General features: G+C 49.5%; 8 protein-coding genes across 8 annotated transcripts; 4 read left to right on the top strand and 4 right to left on the bottom strand.

Moving 5' to 3' along the window:
* Positions 1-706: 706 nt before the first annotated feature.
* Positions 707-3,200, top strand: GIQ15_00075 (HMG box-containing protein; the record flags this gene model as incomplete). Its single annotated transcript, XM_033547492.1, has 2 exons — positions 707-1,887; positions 1,967-3,200. 2 exons carry the CDS (start codon positions 707-709, stop codon positions 3,198-3,200), a joined length of 2,415 nt encoding a protein of 804 aa, XP_033408443.1.
* Positions 3,201-3,662: 462 nt separating this feature from the next.
* GIQ15_00074 (uncharacterized protein) lies at positions 3,663-4,367 on the bottom strand (the record flags this gene model as incomplete). Its single annotated transcript, XM_033547491.1, has 1 exon — positions 3,663-4,367. One exon carries the CDS (start codon positions 4,365-4,367, stop codon positions 3,663-3,665), a length of 705 nt encoding a protein of 234 aa, XP_033408442.1.
* A 1,239-nt stretch (positions 4,368-5,606) lies between these two features.
* Positions 5,607-7,064, bottom strand: GIQ15_00073 (uncharacterized protein; the record flags this gene model as incomplete). The annotated part of the gene is made up of 2 exons (XM_033547490.1): positions 5,607-6,263; positions 6,321-7,064. 2 exons carry the CDS (start codon positions 7,062-7,064, stop codon positions 5,607-5,609), a joined length of 1,401 nt encoding a protein of 466 aa, XP_033408441.1.
* Positions 7,065-7,857: 793 nt separating this feature from the next.
* GIQ15_00072 (uncharacterized protein) lies at positions 7,858-8,316 on the top strand (the record flags this gene model as incomplete). The annotated part of the gene is made up of 4 exons (XM_033547489.1): positions 7,858-7,891; positions 7,968-8,058; positions 8,115-8,213; positions 8,274-8,316. 4 exons carry the CDS (start codon positions 7,858-7,860, stop codon positions 8,314-8,316), a joined length of 267 nt encoding a protein of 88 aa, XP_033408440.1.
* Positions 8,317-9,226: 910 nt separating this feature from the next.
* On the top strand, positions 9,227-11,462 carry GIQ15_00071 (conserved oligomeric Golgi complex component 6; the record flags this gene model as incomplete). Its single annotated transcript, XM_033547488.1, has 2 exons — positions 9,227-9,520; positions 9,579-11,462. The coding sequence occupies 2 exons, from the start codon at positions 9,227-9,229 to the stop codon at positions 11,460-11,462; spliced, it is 2,178 nt and encodes a 725-aa protein (XP_033408439.1).
* A 109-nt stretch (positions 11,463-11,571) lies between these two features.
* Positions 11,572-12,786, bottom strand: GIQ15_00070 (UPF0135 protein; the record flags this gene model as incomplete). The annotated part of the gene is made up of 4 exons (XM_033547487.1): positions 11,572-12,341; positions 12,419-12,544; positions 12,604-12,647; positions 12,698-12,786. The coding sequence occupies 4 exons, from the start codon at positions 12,784-12,786 to the stop codon at positions 11,572-11,574; spliced, it is 1,029 nt and encodes a 342-aa protein (XP_033408438.1).
* A 324-nt stretch (positions 12,787-13,110) lies between these two features.
* GIQ15_00069 (uncharacterized protein) lies at positions 13,111-13,435 on the top strand (the record flags this gene model as incomplete). Its single annotated transcript, XM_033547486.1, has 2 exons — positions 13,111-13,366; positions 13,422-13,435. 2 exons carry the CDS (start codon positions 13,111-13,113, stop codon positions 13,433-13,435), a joined length of 270 nt encoding a protein of 89 aa, XP_033408437.1.
* Positions 13,436-14,132: 697 nt separating this feature from the next.
* GIQ15_00068 (AhpC/TSA family protein) lies at positions 14,133-14,859 on the bottom strand (the record flags this gene model as incomplete). The annotated part of the gene is made up of 4 exons (XM_033547485.1): positions 14,133-14,161; positions 14,210-14,421; positions 14,488-14,587; positions 14,646-14,859. 4 exons carry the CDS (start codon positions 14,857-14,859, stop codon positions 14,133-14,135), a joined length of 555 nt encoding a protein of 184 aa, XP_033408436.1.
* Between the last annotated feature and the right edge of the window lie 774 nt (positions 14,860-15,633).

Raw genomic sequence — 15,633 nt, 5'->3', positions numbered from 1 at the left:
CTCGAGCCGTACCATTTTGTCCATAACCAACCAAATGCTTGAGCCATTCTTTGTCTTCATTGCCTTTCTGTCCGTTAATTGATTCCCTTTTCCTTCTTCTTTTTTTTGTTTCTTAATGGCCACACCCGGCTCTTCTTTTCTCCTTCTGCTACATCACCTGTACGTATCGTAACCGGCACCTGCTTTGATTCCCACCCTTTCTTATGAATTTGTAATAATGATGAAAACTCCGTTTTACCTCTGTACGCTTTTGTGATGGGAGATCCAGACAGACAGACAGATAAATTGATCCATTTTTGTTTACTATTAAGTGTTTCTGTATTACTGTTAGAGGCTTATACAATTATCTGACTACTTGTACTATACGATGGTGTCAGAACTGATAATTAAGTACATAATTAGCCGCCTCAATATGTCTCTTGCAACAAGTGTGTACTTGAGATACTCCGGAGTATTCGTGGTAGAATATTGGTGAGTTGCGATGTTGAAGAAACTTTGCATAGCGTTGCCCAGCCAACAAGTATGCAACTTTATCTAACTTCATCTTCAACTACATCAAAGAATTCCGATTAATAAAACTGTGTTTCTATTTCAGCAACTATCTGTCTGCTATTATTTAATTTCCATGAAATGCTGTTCTAAAAGTATTTAATATATCTTCCCTTTTGCCTACGCTCAGCCACGAGATACCCAAAATCCCGACACAATGGCACGACTGTATATAGCAAAGCCAAACGACGCTAGGAAAACAGCAAGGAAAAGTCCTGAAGACAAAGATAAGGAAGATGTGAAAGAAAAGACGGCCAGATCTAGGGGTGTAGCTATAGGCAAAGACATGAAAAATGAACCGCCATCCACAAATACCCATGATCCAGCAGAAGGACACAGAAAGGAAGAAAACACCAAGCAGACCATCACAGCAGAAAAGCACAAGAATGACCAGGGGACACTAATCTCCCAATTTACTGACCTCTCATTGACCTTCAAAAAGAGAGAGAAGGGGAGAAAAGCGCAACAACCAGGGGCTTCCAGTCAAGTGTGCCGCCTAGCCCAATCCACAGAGGAAAATGAGGAGGAAATATCACAGACTGATGCTGAAAACGGGATTGATGATGAAAAGGAAGTGGTTAGGAGGTTTACTCAATTACAGCTACAAGGTGGTTCAGATGAAGAGAGGGAGAAAGAGCCTGGGAGAAGTACGCCAGATAAAGCAGATATTGCGATACAGCAGGATAGAAAGAAAAGGCCAACTCATATCCTGGAACCATCCAGGAAGGAATCTAGTGACAGCGAGGACCAACAAGAGGACAGAATTGCTGGCCAAAGTGACAATGATGAGTCTGATGGATTTGACTCATTAGATGATTTCATTGTTTCTGATAATGAATCTCTGAGCCTCTATGAAGGGACAGAGTCTGAAGGAGATGATGATTATGATAGTGGAGAGGAGAATATTATCTCTGACAAGAAGCATCCAACTTCAGACACAGAGCCAGAGCAAGAGCAAGAGCAAGAGCCAGAGCCAGAACCAGAGCATCGCCCACGCAGGAGGCTGATCAGGGGTAGAAGAGGACTACGCCCTTCAATTCCACAGCATACTTTGGATGATGAAAATTGTGAGGCTAATATAGCTGGAAGCCCTCTTAGCTTCACCGCAAAACCATTGTTTTCAACAGGTGTGGGGAGCAACACAGGTTGTATTACAGACCAAGAGCAGACAGGACAAAATGCAGATATCAAAACAAACCTCCTCTCAGACTCTAAACCTTTACTCCCTCCTCCTACGTCCTCTAAAACTTCAAAAAGCCACACACAGCAAGATAAAATGAAGCCAAACCTCACTCCTACCAAGAAAACAATGAGTAGAGCCATAGATTTCACTCAAGGGTAAGCAGCCTGCCTTTGCAACCCGAACTACTTTTGTTTATTTCTTATTAGAAACATTCAGTACTAATGTCGCAAATAGGACATCCCAGCCTTCTCCAGAGTCTCCTCAGGAAAGGAACTCGCAGATGGATTTTGTAACCCCCCCAACATCACCCTCAAAACCATGCCTTAAATCACCTTCAAAGTCTCAGAAGAATCGTATACCCCCATCCCCACACAGGCCCAGCATTGATACGTTTTGGAGCCAAGAGGCTGTTAACCAGTGGAATGATAAATTTTCCCCTCGAAAGATGCAAACCCCTAATTTTCATCGGCGACACTTTGATATTTTCTCGGACACAGAAGACGACGAAGAAGATGAAGAGCTGCAAAGTCCCGATAACCAAGACGACGATTACGGAACTGCAGATGTCTCTATTCCAGGGCACCTAGGCACTCCCGACCCCGAATCCGCTTCGGATAAGCTGCCCCTATTTACTTCCCCCATCAAGAACAATTCCAGTCCCGGAAAGAAACAAATCAAAGCTTCGACGTCAACGAAAAAGGCATTGGCTGCCAAAAAGCGCGAGTTCGACGAACAGAAACATGCACTTGCTATAAATTTTTTCAATGAGTTGGATAACATAGTGACGGGTGGTAAAATCTTGAAGCTCACCAAATCTGCCGGTGGTGTGAATATTGTCTGGAATAATAAACTGGCCACCACAGCTGGCAGGGCAACCTGGAAAAAAGAACTTATCACAAAGACTAGACAGTCGACGGAACAACAAGTCCTCGACTCTTCTTCTGCTAATCTTTGTTCTCCAAACACGTCCTCATCACACGCTTCTTCGATGGTATCACCGCCAAACACGAACTCCTTGATCAGAACAAAAAGCTCGCCTTCTGAAAAGCGCTCTACATCCAGCCGCACGATCAAACACAATGCCACCATCGAGCTAGCAGAGAAAGTAATCGACTCGGAAGATCGATTACTCAACACACTGGCGCACGAATACTGCCACCTGGCCAACTTCATGATATCAGGCGTTCTCAACCAGCCGCATGGTGCGAGCTTCAAACAGTGGGCCAAGGAGTGCAAGACTGCCCTGGACTCCAATCCAAAGTACTCCTGCAGAGTCGAGATTAACACCAAGCACTCATACCTGATCAATTATAAGTATATGTGGTGCTGTGAAACCTGCGGGCAAGAGTATGGTCGACACTCAAGGAGCATCGATCCAGCTAAGGTTCGTTGTGGGAAGTGCTATGATGGGGTCTTGTTGCAGGTTAAACCGAAGCCGAGGGGGAAGGGAAAGAATAAGGAGACGTAGAAGTAATAGGGAAGCTTGAAGCATTTGTGAGTGACGACTTGACGGAGCATATGGTTAGCTTGGACAGGGCATTTACCGGTGTTGGATTTCGACTCGTGTCCGTTATTTCCTTGTTTTCTTTGGTTTGAGGTACCCCTTGTACGATTTGACTGGATAAATCTCTTTTCTCTCTTGATGGTATCCTTTGATGGTAGTGAATAAATACCGTAGTCTTTATCTGTGTATCGATCAAAACTAGATCGTTGAGCGAGTATTCAAGCGAATGAAGCGAAAACAGGAAAGGAAGGGGAGAAGGCATAAGTATAACTTGATTTCCTTCTTAATCTACATAGGCCAGTTGTTTCTGTTCCTTTGGCAAGCCACTTTTCCCATTACCAGAAAAAAAAAAACCACTGTCCTCTTCCACAAGGTCAGCGGAGGAGTACAAGAAAGAAAAGGGTTCTCAAAATAGATATGGTGTAATTAGTTTCCAAAGAGTCCATAATCCACTACTCCTAGAGACCGCATCATGTTTGCCATTATCCCATGGGCGTGCATCTCCTCTTGGGCGACGGCACCGGGAACTCCAGACTCTTCAAGCATGTCGTGAGGCACGTTGATACAGACGAGTATATCTGTGCCATACTGAGCCAGCCGTACAAGGAAAAAGTGACATGTCGAGGTTGATTCGCGTTCGTTTATCGTACCGGTAGCTGTTGAACCGGACGATGGCGGTTCTGACGAAGCCTGAGCGGACGTATTTGACGACGGCAGGTTGTCGGGGACTCTTATCTTCGAGGTCACCAGTGCCTGGCAGGTGTATGCGGGAGCAGGTATGAGCTGGACGGGGTATGGCTTTGGTGAGTCGAGAATCTCATAGCTGTCCCCGTTTGCGGTGCACATATCATGGAGATGATATAGAACGGCACTCAGGTCCTCCTTGCTAACTTCCGTAGAGGTACTCCATTCGCTCCCAGCGCTCGAGGCCGTCAACTGCGCCGCCGTCTCTGCCGGCAGAGTATATGAACCGGGTTCTAGCCGGTCAACCAGCTCGACGATGATGTTGGTCTTTGTTACGGTGGATCGGAAGACTTCCTGGTTATCTGGAATTGGATAAATGGCCCTTTTGTAATGGGATCCCTCCGTTCTTAGCAGGATGTCTCTTGTTTGCTTTGCTGATGCTATCATCGATTTGACCGCTCAAGGCTGGTCAATAACCCAAGCCCACGCGGGAGATGCCATGCGATGTAACTCGGAATCATATATTGCATACCGGAGCGAAGGAGAAGACAGGAAGAAGAGGAAAGGAATATATATCTTACCCCACGTTTGTGAATCCCTTCGGTATCAAGACCTTCATTGCCCCGCCATATAGCCCTGTGAGGGCATATCCATTATCCTCCTCCATATCTGCAAAACCAGGCCAGGAAGATTAAAAATTAAACCCAAAGCAAAGTTACCAGCATCCGCTCAAACCACGGCCTGAGAGCTCAGAACAAGGTCCGGAGCCAGAGAGATAGATGAAGAGAGGATAGATGAAGAGAGAAGCCTCTGATGAATATAAGAGATGGAAGTTGTAAGAAAAAGACGTAACGGCTTCAGTTCTTCATCTCGGGCATGACTGACGCAGGAGGGAAAGTGGAGTCGAAAGTGCGCGGAGCAAAGGGATATATCTTCACGCTGTTGAGCAAGCCCATGGCGATGTTCATCTTCAACCCAGGCATCTCCAGGCCAGAGCGCAGGAATAGCCCATACGCTGCACATAAAACACGGTTTCTGGAGGCCTGGAGCTGTCTCTGGCCGATTGGACGGGAAAACCTGCAAGACATTTTGGACGACGGGGGGAAGGAAACCCAATCTACCCGACATATAACAGCTAAACGAAGTACCCAGCAGGCTGCGGAGAGCTGGCCGGGTACAAGGCCAATTAGGACACACTGATCGCATCGCCGTGTTGTAAAGGGTACGGCCTTTTGTTTCTCGTATGGCCGGTGGTGAACCCCCTGAGTCCGGCTTCACGATGATCTTTGTCGATGTCTTGTTAATTTTAATTTACTAGCGGTTGGCAAGGAAGATGTATGAGATATTTACTGCGTGCATGATGTACGATGCGCGCCTGACAGGGGCTCTGCGGAGATGCATTTACTGTTGGGAACAACCTGTGGAGGGATGTTATATATTGTGCTATGTAGAGATGTGTTGAGATACACGCGGAGAATTTCCATATTGGGAGGAAGCCTAGCGGTATAGTTTTATCTCCGTCTCCATACAAAGTCCTTCGCTATAGGGCAAGTCCGACGGCCCTGCAACGTGGCCGCCAACCACGGCTAACTCCCTGATGAAACCGACGGGGCCTCCTGTTTTACCAGGAACACCAGTTTGCTATGCAGCAGGGATGAAAACGTGTTTGAGGACAGGGCGGCATTGTCATAGATCCAGCAGATATTCGGCATAGACGTCTAGCTCGAAAATCCGGAATCTAGAACCCCATTTGTCCCGGAAGGATTTCCGTGTGTAAGCACGGCTGGTGATCGAGCTGAAACTAACCAGCTCAACGGACCATCCCTTGCCCAGCGCACGCTCGACCATCTTCAAGAATCCGTCTGAATACTCGGCCTGGGCGGCATCGCCGGTCGCCAAGACGATGGTCGAAGGGGTATCGGTGTCGACAATGCTCTCCAGGATCTTCAAATGTAGAATCTCGTCTACGGCTTGCTCCACCCATCTCTCGGCGGGCTGTCGGGCATTCGTCTCAGAGCTGCTCGACTGGTCGTGGAGAGCGTTGCCAACACCGCTACCTCCATTATTGCCGCGCCCGCCGCCGCTGAAGAGTTTCGTCTTCTTGCGCGGGGATGACGGCCTGGCCTTGTGGACTCTTTCTAAAATGTTCGCCTCGTAACCAAGCTCTTCTGCTTCGTCGATGGCGGGAAATCGGTCCGAGCCGACAAGAACCCTCTTGCTTACCGGGCGGGCTCGCTCTAGAACAAGAGAGAAATTTTGGAAGGACAGAGGCAGTCGACGGACCCGCGTAGTCACAGGTATGTCCCTTGACTTCTTGATGCAGTCGTGGAATCCGATCATGATCTGGGGGGGGACAATTAGAACTAAGCAATTTTATGATAGATTTGACACACGACTTACATTTGACATGTCGACAAATACGTGAATACCCGCTGCCGCTGTCTTCAACGGGTAACACAGGTATTCACGTAGATTGCCATGATGTAGGTAGTTCCTACTCTTGGCGTGTTTTTCAGTAAGCAACGAGACAAGAACATGCTGTCTCTCTAACATAGATCCGGTCAAAAGTGCCTCGACGTGAATCGTTGACCCAACGATTCTCTTCCCACTGGGGGTAGGAGCAATTGCGGGCACATTGACAGGAGGAGCGGTAGTAGGTCTGCGAAGGATGGTCTTCGGCTGCAGCAAGACGGTGGCACTGTGCCCCTCGCCGGCTGTCGCCGAAGCAGAGTGGTGGGGCTTGACCTTCTTGGTGACATCACGCTTGAGTAGTATCTTTCTGATATGAGGCTCCGCCAGTTCCAGTTGATGCTCCAGCACGGTGGCGCTCTCCAGCACGCTCTGCTTGCCCGCAATCTGGCCCGACGCCCTTCCGTGATCTGTGCCAGAGCCAGCACCAAGCTTGGGTGGCGAAGCTTGGGATAGGAATGTGAACAGGGCGTCAAAGTCTCCTAGCTTATGGTGTCCGTCGCCCTCGACTGCTGCCACATCGGCTGGGGCCAACGTGCTCCGATCAACAGGCCCTTTCGCGGTCTGGTCTGGGCTCGAGGGGCGTTCATGGTGATAGCCTTCCAAGCTAAATGAGTGTAACAGGCTGATGGCTGGGGTCAGATCCCAGGAAGGTGATGCGCCAGGGACCGACATTAACAGCCAAAGCTTTAGAAGCTATAAAGGAGGTACGCGGCCCGGCGCGGGGGGCGATTCGGGATGCTGTGGCGGCAGAGAGATGGCGAATGCTGGTGGGGGGGGAAGAGAAGAACAGGGTGTACGAGGGACAAAACAGGGTAGAGACTTCTCAGAGACAAAGGATAAGCGTAATCGTCATAAGCGGAGTTGGGTAGAGGCCATGTCGCCGACCTTAGTGATCGTTGTAGAAAGTTGTACGGAGTAGAGTAGACGGGAGAAGAGAAGAGAGGAAGATGAGAGGAAGATGAAGATGAGATGACGATGTTGATGATGTCGTCGTTGGTGGAGTCACGAACCGTTGACCCAAAAGGGAACCTCGGCGGTCGGCGTCCGGAGAAACGATGATGCAATATGACTAAGCATGTCTTGGCTCATACATGTGACTTCCTACGACGTCATGGTGGAACCCTGCGAACTCTCGCTCTTCTTGCTCCTCCATACCATCACGAATGTTCAAAGTGAGCTCTCCACAGCAGAAGGGGTGCAAAGCCCCATGCATGCTCGTCATACCCTTGGATTCAGGTTTTTGGCGGGCGGTGCCATCGAGGGGGTCGAGATGCGGTGCCAATACGTCATATTAAGATTCACGCACCAATCTGGCCTCATGGCGATGTCTATATAAAGGAGGGGGAGGTCCACGAGATGTTCTCCTTTTCCTTCATCATCATCAAACATCTACTCTGATATCCAATCTACTTCAATCTACTTTCACATCTACCAAAGAAGCTTCTTCTTAAAAACACAATTCACAATGGCTGACGCTGGACGCAAAGATTTCCTTACCAGTACGTTGCACCTTCTTTCTCTTGATAGAAACCTCTTGATAGCAACCTCGATGCTAACTGCCATTGCCACTTATAGAGGCTCAGGAGGAGTTGACTCCCGATTCCACCAAGTCCCAGCAGGACAAGATTGGTGAGGCCTTCACTGATACCAAGGACCGCATCGCTCGGTATGTTTCCCCCTCTCGATCCCTCCTTAGCTAGGATAGAACTAATGATCATCTAGTGGTGCTCAACCCGATGACAGCAAGGGTACCGCCCAGAAGGTATTCGACAAGGGCCAGCGTGCCTCTGACAACAACAGCGGCGGTGCTACCCAGACCATGTAAGTATCTCATGGCTCCCGAGGTATATCCTTGGCTTGAGGCTAACACATCCTTCACAGTGGCGAGAAGGTTAAGGGTGCCCTTGGAATGGACACCAAATAAACGGAAACTCATGGCGTATCGGCTTGGGGGCTGTTCTTCTGGGTAGCTTATGAAGACTGAACGAACATACCTTTTATACCTATATGAGTTAAATACCACCAAATAGTCCATGAATATACTTTAATGCACTATTGTCTTCTCCATGTTGATCAGTTATATCGTCTGTAAAAGAGGACTACAGAGTCTCCCCGTTTTTCTGCTGTCATAGTAATTCGATTTGGAAGAGGGGAACGGGTCCCAAGGGGAGCTGCTCAGTAACCCAAAACCTGAAATGACCCCTGGGCGGCCACTCCAATTGTACCAAAAGTCCCATGGTAGATGGTCTGGATGCGGAAGATTATCCTGGAATTCTCACGTGGGGTAATTCAAAAGTTGGGAGATCGCAGATTTAATTTTGGAGTTGAGATCTCAAATAGTCGCATACTCATAAGGTCCTGTGACCACTAGCCTCATCAACCATTCTGATATATAGTTCCAAAGTCCAGCAACTACTCTGTAAGACGGACCAGAAGTATACATCCATCCCGTCTTCGAGCATGGCAACGGGACAGATGACACCGCGTCCTGGGTATCATTCTCCGTGGGTATCTTTGTTCGTAGGTGCTCCCAACCATCCGCGGGCTATCTGTTCCCGACTCGGGTGGCGTTTTCTCATGAAAGCAAAAAGCATGCTCGCTGCCTTGGAAGCATCCTTGCGTACATCAAACTTAAAGGAGTGCACATATATATCCCATCAGGCCGCGATACTGTGGTTTGTAATGGAAGGATTGATTGGTGGTAAAATTTAGGGGTCGGAGTTGGGTTTTACGTAAGCTGATAGATCTCACGGATAAACAACGGCCCGTAGTATCTGTTAGAACGCCAGACAACAACGGAGGGTTGGTGGGATATAGATACAAAGATAACCAGGATGGCTGCTCTTCGCTCCAGCGGGGTGGCTGCCGGCTCTTCTCCAAATGGCATGACCTCGCCACCGGTATCTGGTACTAATGTAGCTCCGCGGCAGACGGCGCTGACCAATCGCCTTAATTCCGCGTTATCAGCATCGTATGCGGATTCGGAGATCAGAGATGCCCTGGAGACTTTGGATAGCAGAGGGATTCGAAACACTGCAGAAACGCGAAGGAGTCTACGGCTTGATGTTCAGAAAGAGGTCATTGACTCCAATGGCAAGATAATACAGGATTTTGGCAGGGTTGCCGAGGTGAGCCTCAATTATCTGCTGCTACGAAGAATGTAGGTTAACTTGCCTTTTCGGATAGCAACTCTCTCGCATCGGCGATGTCATTGCCAACCTTAATACGATATGTCAGGATATGCGAAAACACCTTTCAGTAGCGCATCAAGAGACCGGACCGGTGCTAGAAGAAGCATCTGCCCTTCGAACACAGAAGGAGGAAGCTGAGACCAAACAGGCCTTACTCAATGCCTTCAACACGCACTTTATTCTCTCTGAAGAAGATGTGCAGGTTCTGACCTCTCCGGCAGAACCAGTCGATAACCGGTTCTTCGATGTCCTGGGCCGAGCGAAACAAATACACAAGGACTGCGAGGTTCTGCTAGGCAGTGAAAACCAGAAGCTGGGACTGGAGATCATGGAGCAAAGCTCTAAGAATCTTAACTCTGCATTTCTCAAGCTATATAATTGGATACAGAAAGAATTCAAGTCTCTGAACCTGGAGGATCCGCATATTGGCGGTGCGATCAGAAGAGGTATCCGAGTTCTCGCTGAGAGACCAAGTCTCTTCCATAGCTGTCTTGATTTTTTCGCCGAGGCCCGAGAATATATCCTCTCCGATGCGTTTCATCATGCTCTGACGATAGCTTTGTCTACCGAGGGAGGTGATGCGAACACAAAACCAATCGAGTTTTCTGCCCATGACCCCCTCCGATATGTTGGAGATATGCTCGCCTGGGTACATTCCGCCACTGTTTCTGAGAGGGAGGCCTTGGAGGCCCTCTTCGTTTCGGAAGCAGATGACCTTGCTAAGGGGATGGAAGCCGGTATAAAGAGCGAACCGTGGTCTCGTGTCGAGGAAGGGGAGATGGTATTCGACGGCCAAAAGGCCTTGAAGGAACTTATCACCCGAGACTTGAGTGGAGTTGCTCGCTCGCTGCATCAAAGAGTGGAATTGGTAGTGCAAGGTCATGATGATCCAGTCACAATATACAAAGTGATTAACCTCCTAGCATTCTACGAAACCACGTTCAGCAAACTTGTTGGAGCCGAGTCGGCTCTAGTAGATACGTTGGCGTCCCTACAGCGGTTTTCGATGGAGCATTTCGAGTCTCTGATGCAGGATCGCGTGAAGACCGCCTCAAACGATGTTGCTGGCCTCATACCGCCGGACGACGCGAGCCCACCTGAATATCTGACTGAATGTCTGGAGAACCTAACGTCGCTCATGAAAGCTTATGACTCCTCGTTCGGCCACGAAGCAATTAACAAGACGTTCAAGGAAGCTAATAAATTCACACCAATCATTCAGGCAACGTTAGATCCGATGCTGGAGTTGACGAAAAAATCCGCCGCCACTTTGAAGGACCCGGTCTCAGAGGTAATATTTCGAACCAACTGCCTGCTTGCTGTTCGATCAGCTATATCCCACTACGAATTCGCTGCCATCACCCATTCGGGCCAGTTGTCAACTACGCTTGCCAACTTGCGGGCCGAACTTCACAAGTTCCAGCACAAGTTCCTCCTTCAACGCTCCGGCCTACAGACACTCCTTCAGGCCCTGGCCCCCTTTACATCATCATTTACAAGTACTGGAGGCGCCACTTCAGAAAACACAAACCTTGCAGCCATCTCGAGTCTACCAGAGTTTCAACCCCAGGCTCTCTCCGCTACCAGCCAACAACTAGACGATTTCCTACCGGCAGCGCTGGTTGAGGCAACAGAGAATCTCAAACGTATAAATAGCCCTAGCCTAGTGAAGAGTGTGACTGAAGAAGCCGTCGAGGCTTTCTCAAGCGACTTTGAGTTCCTTGAGAGCATGATCATTGGAGCCGATGAAGCTAATCAGAAGGAGGATAATGATGGGCAGGCATCTACCACCGAAGATGGATCTGGAGAAGAGCAGGAATGGAGTTTGAGAGCCTTGTTTCCACGGACAACGGGCGAGATCAGAGTTCTGCTGAGCTAGTATATGGAGCCATTTTGGTCGGTTGTCAGACGAACAGGCGCAATTCTTCTATATTGCTATATTACAGTCGTAGATATCAAGATGCAATTTTGCAAAATGTAGCAGGTCATTATACTGCATTTCCATCCTTCCAGAACACAACGTCGTATGGATCTCGGTCCTTTTCGCTGACATCGACCTGTGCACTCTTATCATTGAATATCTCCTCGAGCATCTTATCCTCTTCACACTGGGCCGGAAGACGATCTACAGTGCGCGCCTTTTGCCATTCGGCTTTAAGTTCCGTATCTAAAATTTTGCGCATGGAGGATTGTAAAAAGCCTCGTTCGGAGTTGGAGTGTGAAAGCGTGACTACTACTGAGCCGGCCTCGATAGCAGCCAGGGCATCATGATGGCTGAGCTCTCCCGTGAGAAGTAGATCGGCCACCGGACGACCATCTTTCATCAAAATTGAAGAACCAGAGCCAGGACATGCCGCAACGGTAGTAATCCCTATCTCCTCCCGTGCTTTACCTTGCGGGATGGCGACGGAGAAGCCTAGCCGTGAAGGCGAGGTCGGGAATGCCCCTGTAGCGATGGCCTGGAGTATCTCATTCAAGGGTACTTGACGATCGAATGTGATCATCCGACCCATTCCGGCGTCACGGAAGTTGGGGTCAGGCGGAGGCGAAGGGCTAGGGTATAGGGTGACGGTAGTCGGTCGGGGCACCGAGGGCGGTACGGCACACTGGCATAGCCAGTCTGCCATCGCATTGGGAGTGGCATCGACGGCGGTATGAGGCGAGTAGATACTTATTCCCTCCTGGGTCAGTCGAAGAAGGGATTGTTGCTGCGAGTTGCCAAGTGTTAGGGACTTGAGGCCGCGGAAGATGATAGGATCTGTTATGCAGAGTTAGCTATGCCAGTGGGATGGGCAGCGTTCAAGCAGCCCTCGACGACGTCGACAGGTTACATACGATATGCGACTATAATCGAATCTCCTCGATGAATTGCTTCGTCTGCCACGGCTTTTGTGAGATCGACTGCCAAGAGGACCGAGTTTTTCAATCGACGGTGACGGTTCAACGGCGCTTCCAGCAGCACTGTTACAGCCAGTACATCAATAAGCGAGGATCAAACCAGACAGGTTGAAACAACTAACAGCCGGTGTTATCGAAGCTCTTATCCGCAAGGCATTCTGGGTAACTAGAAGATAGTAATTAGCATGGTCCTGGAAGGGCAAGACAGCTACGTACACTCTTTGCATGCACCTCACCACCGCCTTGGAGAAGGGGGAGCATGAAGTAGCCATCATGGACGTCTGCCGTACAGCAATAGCAAGCATTGGCAGGGCTGCTCGAGTATCAGGGTTGATAGTGGTAATGGTGATGGTGACGGTGATGATGGTGGTGGTTATGACGGCGGTTATTCCTCTGTTTACCGCAAACTTGAAAAAGTGGGGCACGACTTCCCCCACATCGCGGCAAAAAGGAGAAGAAAGCGCGGCAATTAGTAATCCACTGCGCTGCGACTTTCCGACATCATTTTGCTCTTTTTCGTCTTTGCTTTCCTCCCCACGGCCAAAGACTTTATTCTCTCTATACCTGTCTCTCCTACTCTATACCCGCTCTCCTACCTTCTGCCGCGGATTTGACAAAGCGAAGACTACATGTTCGCCCGTCCACTTTTCCTCCGTCTTACCTCCAGGGCCAGCACCAGGACAAGCGTCAACGCCAGCTACAGAAGTACCGCGCCCTTCCACCACCTCAGCTCTCTACGAGCAGCAAATCCCGCGATGGCACAAGCCACCTCAGAGCAGACACGCACCTCTGCGTCCTCGCCGCCTGCCGTCACTCCAGAGTCGCTGAGAGACATTCTCACCACTAAGATCGAGGCACAACATGTAGAAATCGAGGACCTCTCAGGTATGCAGTCCTACCAATTATACTTTATATGGTAATATTCCTTCTAATGCGCCAGTTGCGTACGTTTAGGCGGATGCGGCCAGGCCTTCCAAGCGATAATCGTTTCCCCGCAGTTCGAGAACAAGACCATGCTCGCTCGACACCGGCTGGTGAACTCGGCGCTAAAGGCAGAGATTGCTGCTATCCATGCGTGGACACCCAAGTGCTATACGCCCGAGCAGTGGGAGAAAGTGATACAGCAATAGGTTCTCCCGGCTTTGTTCTTTTTTCTTTCTTTCTTTCTTTCTTTCTTTCCCTCATTTTTTTTCCTTGGAAGTCAAATAAGCATATTTTTTTTATTTCTCCCTTTCACGACGATCAAATATTATCCCGTTCTCGTTCCTGTATATTAAGCAATCTACACCATTACACGGCGTCTTTAGTACCACTGGAACATGTCACATCTCACTGCCATGGAAATGACCAATTAACACTGGCTGATGCGCGGCATGGAAAAGGTAAGCATAATGTGGCTGACCTTCAGCATGCGCGTACACGCATACCGACCTCCGTCGATATCCTGGAGAGGTACGTACAACCACGGGCGCCAACTAGTTCTACATGGCGGATCAAGTACTCGACTACGCGCCATTTCGGGGATAATGTGATACGGGTCGGCCCATGGTTCGTTCTATCGATGATATGCATATAGTTTTGTTCTCAGGCTAGGGAGAGTATCTACACCGGGTGATCAGCCATCAACCAAGAACCTTCTCCGCACGCGATACTACAAGTCAACACCGTCAGTATGTTCTCCTAAGGGTGGTGTAGTATGTTCTCTTAATAGTGGTGTAGGGAACGTACCGTCAACGCTGGTGTTGTCTGGCTCGACAAAGGCCTTCTTGACTACACCGTCCTCCACCAGCAGGGCGTAACGCTTGCTCCTGTCATTGCCAAAGACGGGCGAGGAGCTAAACAGCAAGTCGAGGGACTTGTTAAACGCCCCCGACGCATCTGCCAGGAAGCGGATGCCGCTCTTCTTCTCTGGGTCAAGAGACTCCGACCACGCCTTGGTGCTGGGTCGAGTGAGCCGCAGTACCCAACAGACGGCAGAAGGGAGCAAACGGGAGAGAGATACATACACGAACGCATCGTTGACGGACACGACAAACACCTTTCCTGCATCCTTCAGCCTCGGGTGATTGATGAAGCCGGGTACATGCGACAGGGAGCAGCCGGGAGCTTAACGGACAAAGAGGTCAGCGTTGATCAGAGCGAAATAGAAGCCGACGGGACGTACTGAATGCACCGGGTGTCCCCACGATGAGTCCCCGTCCAACCGCCAGCTCCGAGGCTAGATTGACCTTGTTGCCGGGGGAGTTCTCCGTCAGGACGTCGAGGTCCGGCAGGGCATCTCCAGGCTGGACTTGCACCATATTTGGGCGCGAGGCGTGGAATGCACAGGTACGCACGGCGCCATGTCGGTAGGCGCGGGATGGGAGACGGGAGAGCATCGTTGGCATTTTAAGTCTATACGGCCGTCTCTTTGGAGTAGGGTGAATGGGATGTGATATATATGATGTGCCTGCTAACTACGAGACTCCGAGGATGAGGTCGATGCAGAGTAGGCTGCTTGGCGAGACGCTCGCTCGCTGGTAGGGCAACAAGGATCCGGCCTCTTATGATATTGCATGCATGGTCGACGGCCTCCCTCCTCCCTCTTCCCCCCCGTCAGCTCATCTTATCCTCCGGCTTAATCTTACCCCATAAGGGCAGGCCAAAAAGCAAGGCGCTGGCCGTTGATTGTGGCGTCCCCTCGTATGCAATGCATCTCGCAGCTATCTACGAGGCCAGGTACCGCATACAAGGGGCTGCCTGTACAGAGCGGGGCTACAGCTACCTGGTCTATACTTCATCTTTCTCTTCATCCTTTTGTTTCATCTTCATCTCATCTCATCTGTATCTTCATCTCTGTATCTTCCATCTCCTGCTGTATATCATGATTAGTCATACATGTTATAGACAGGTCACATGACTAGATATTTTTCTCTCCCTTCCACGTCTTCAGCTTCCTTTTTATATAAAATAAAATATACCGAGTAGATACTATTCCCCGTCCTGCTCCATGCTGTGCAACTTCCTCCCGACCTGGTGGCGAGACCCGGCAGGGCGATCAGAACAGAGCAGTGGAGGAACGACCAGGTGGAGCTGTCATCACGAAGAGTTTTACAATAGTAGAAGTATACAATAGTACAGTAGAGAAGAAGGAGAAGAAGAAGTATAGTAGA

Source organism: Arthroderma uncinatum, assembly GCF_011692745.1.
Source record: "Arthroderma uncinatum strain CBS 119779 chromosome Unknown scaffold1, whole genome shotgun sequence".
Taxonomy (NCBI): domain Eukaryota; kingdom Fungi; phylum Ascomycota; class Eurotiomycetes; order Onygenales; family Arthrodermataceae; genus Arthroderma; species Arthroderma uncinatum.
This window is presented reverse-complemented; position numbering and strand designations above follow the sequence as displayed.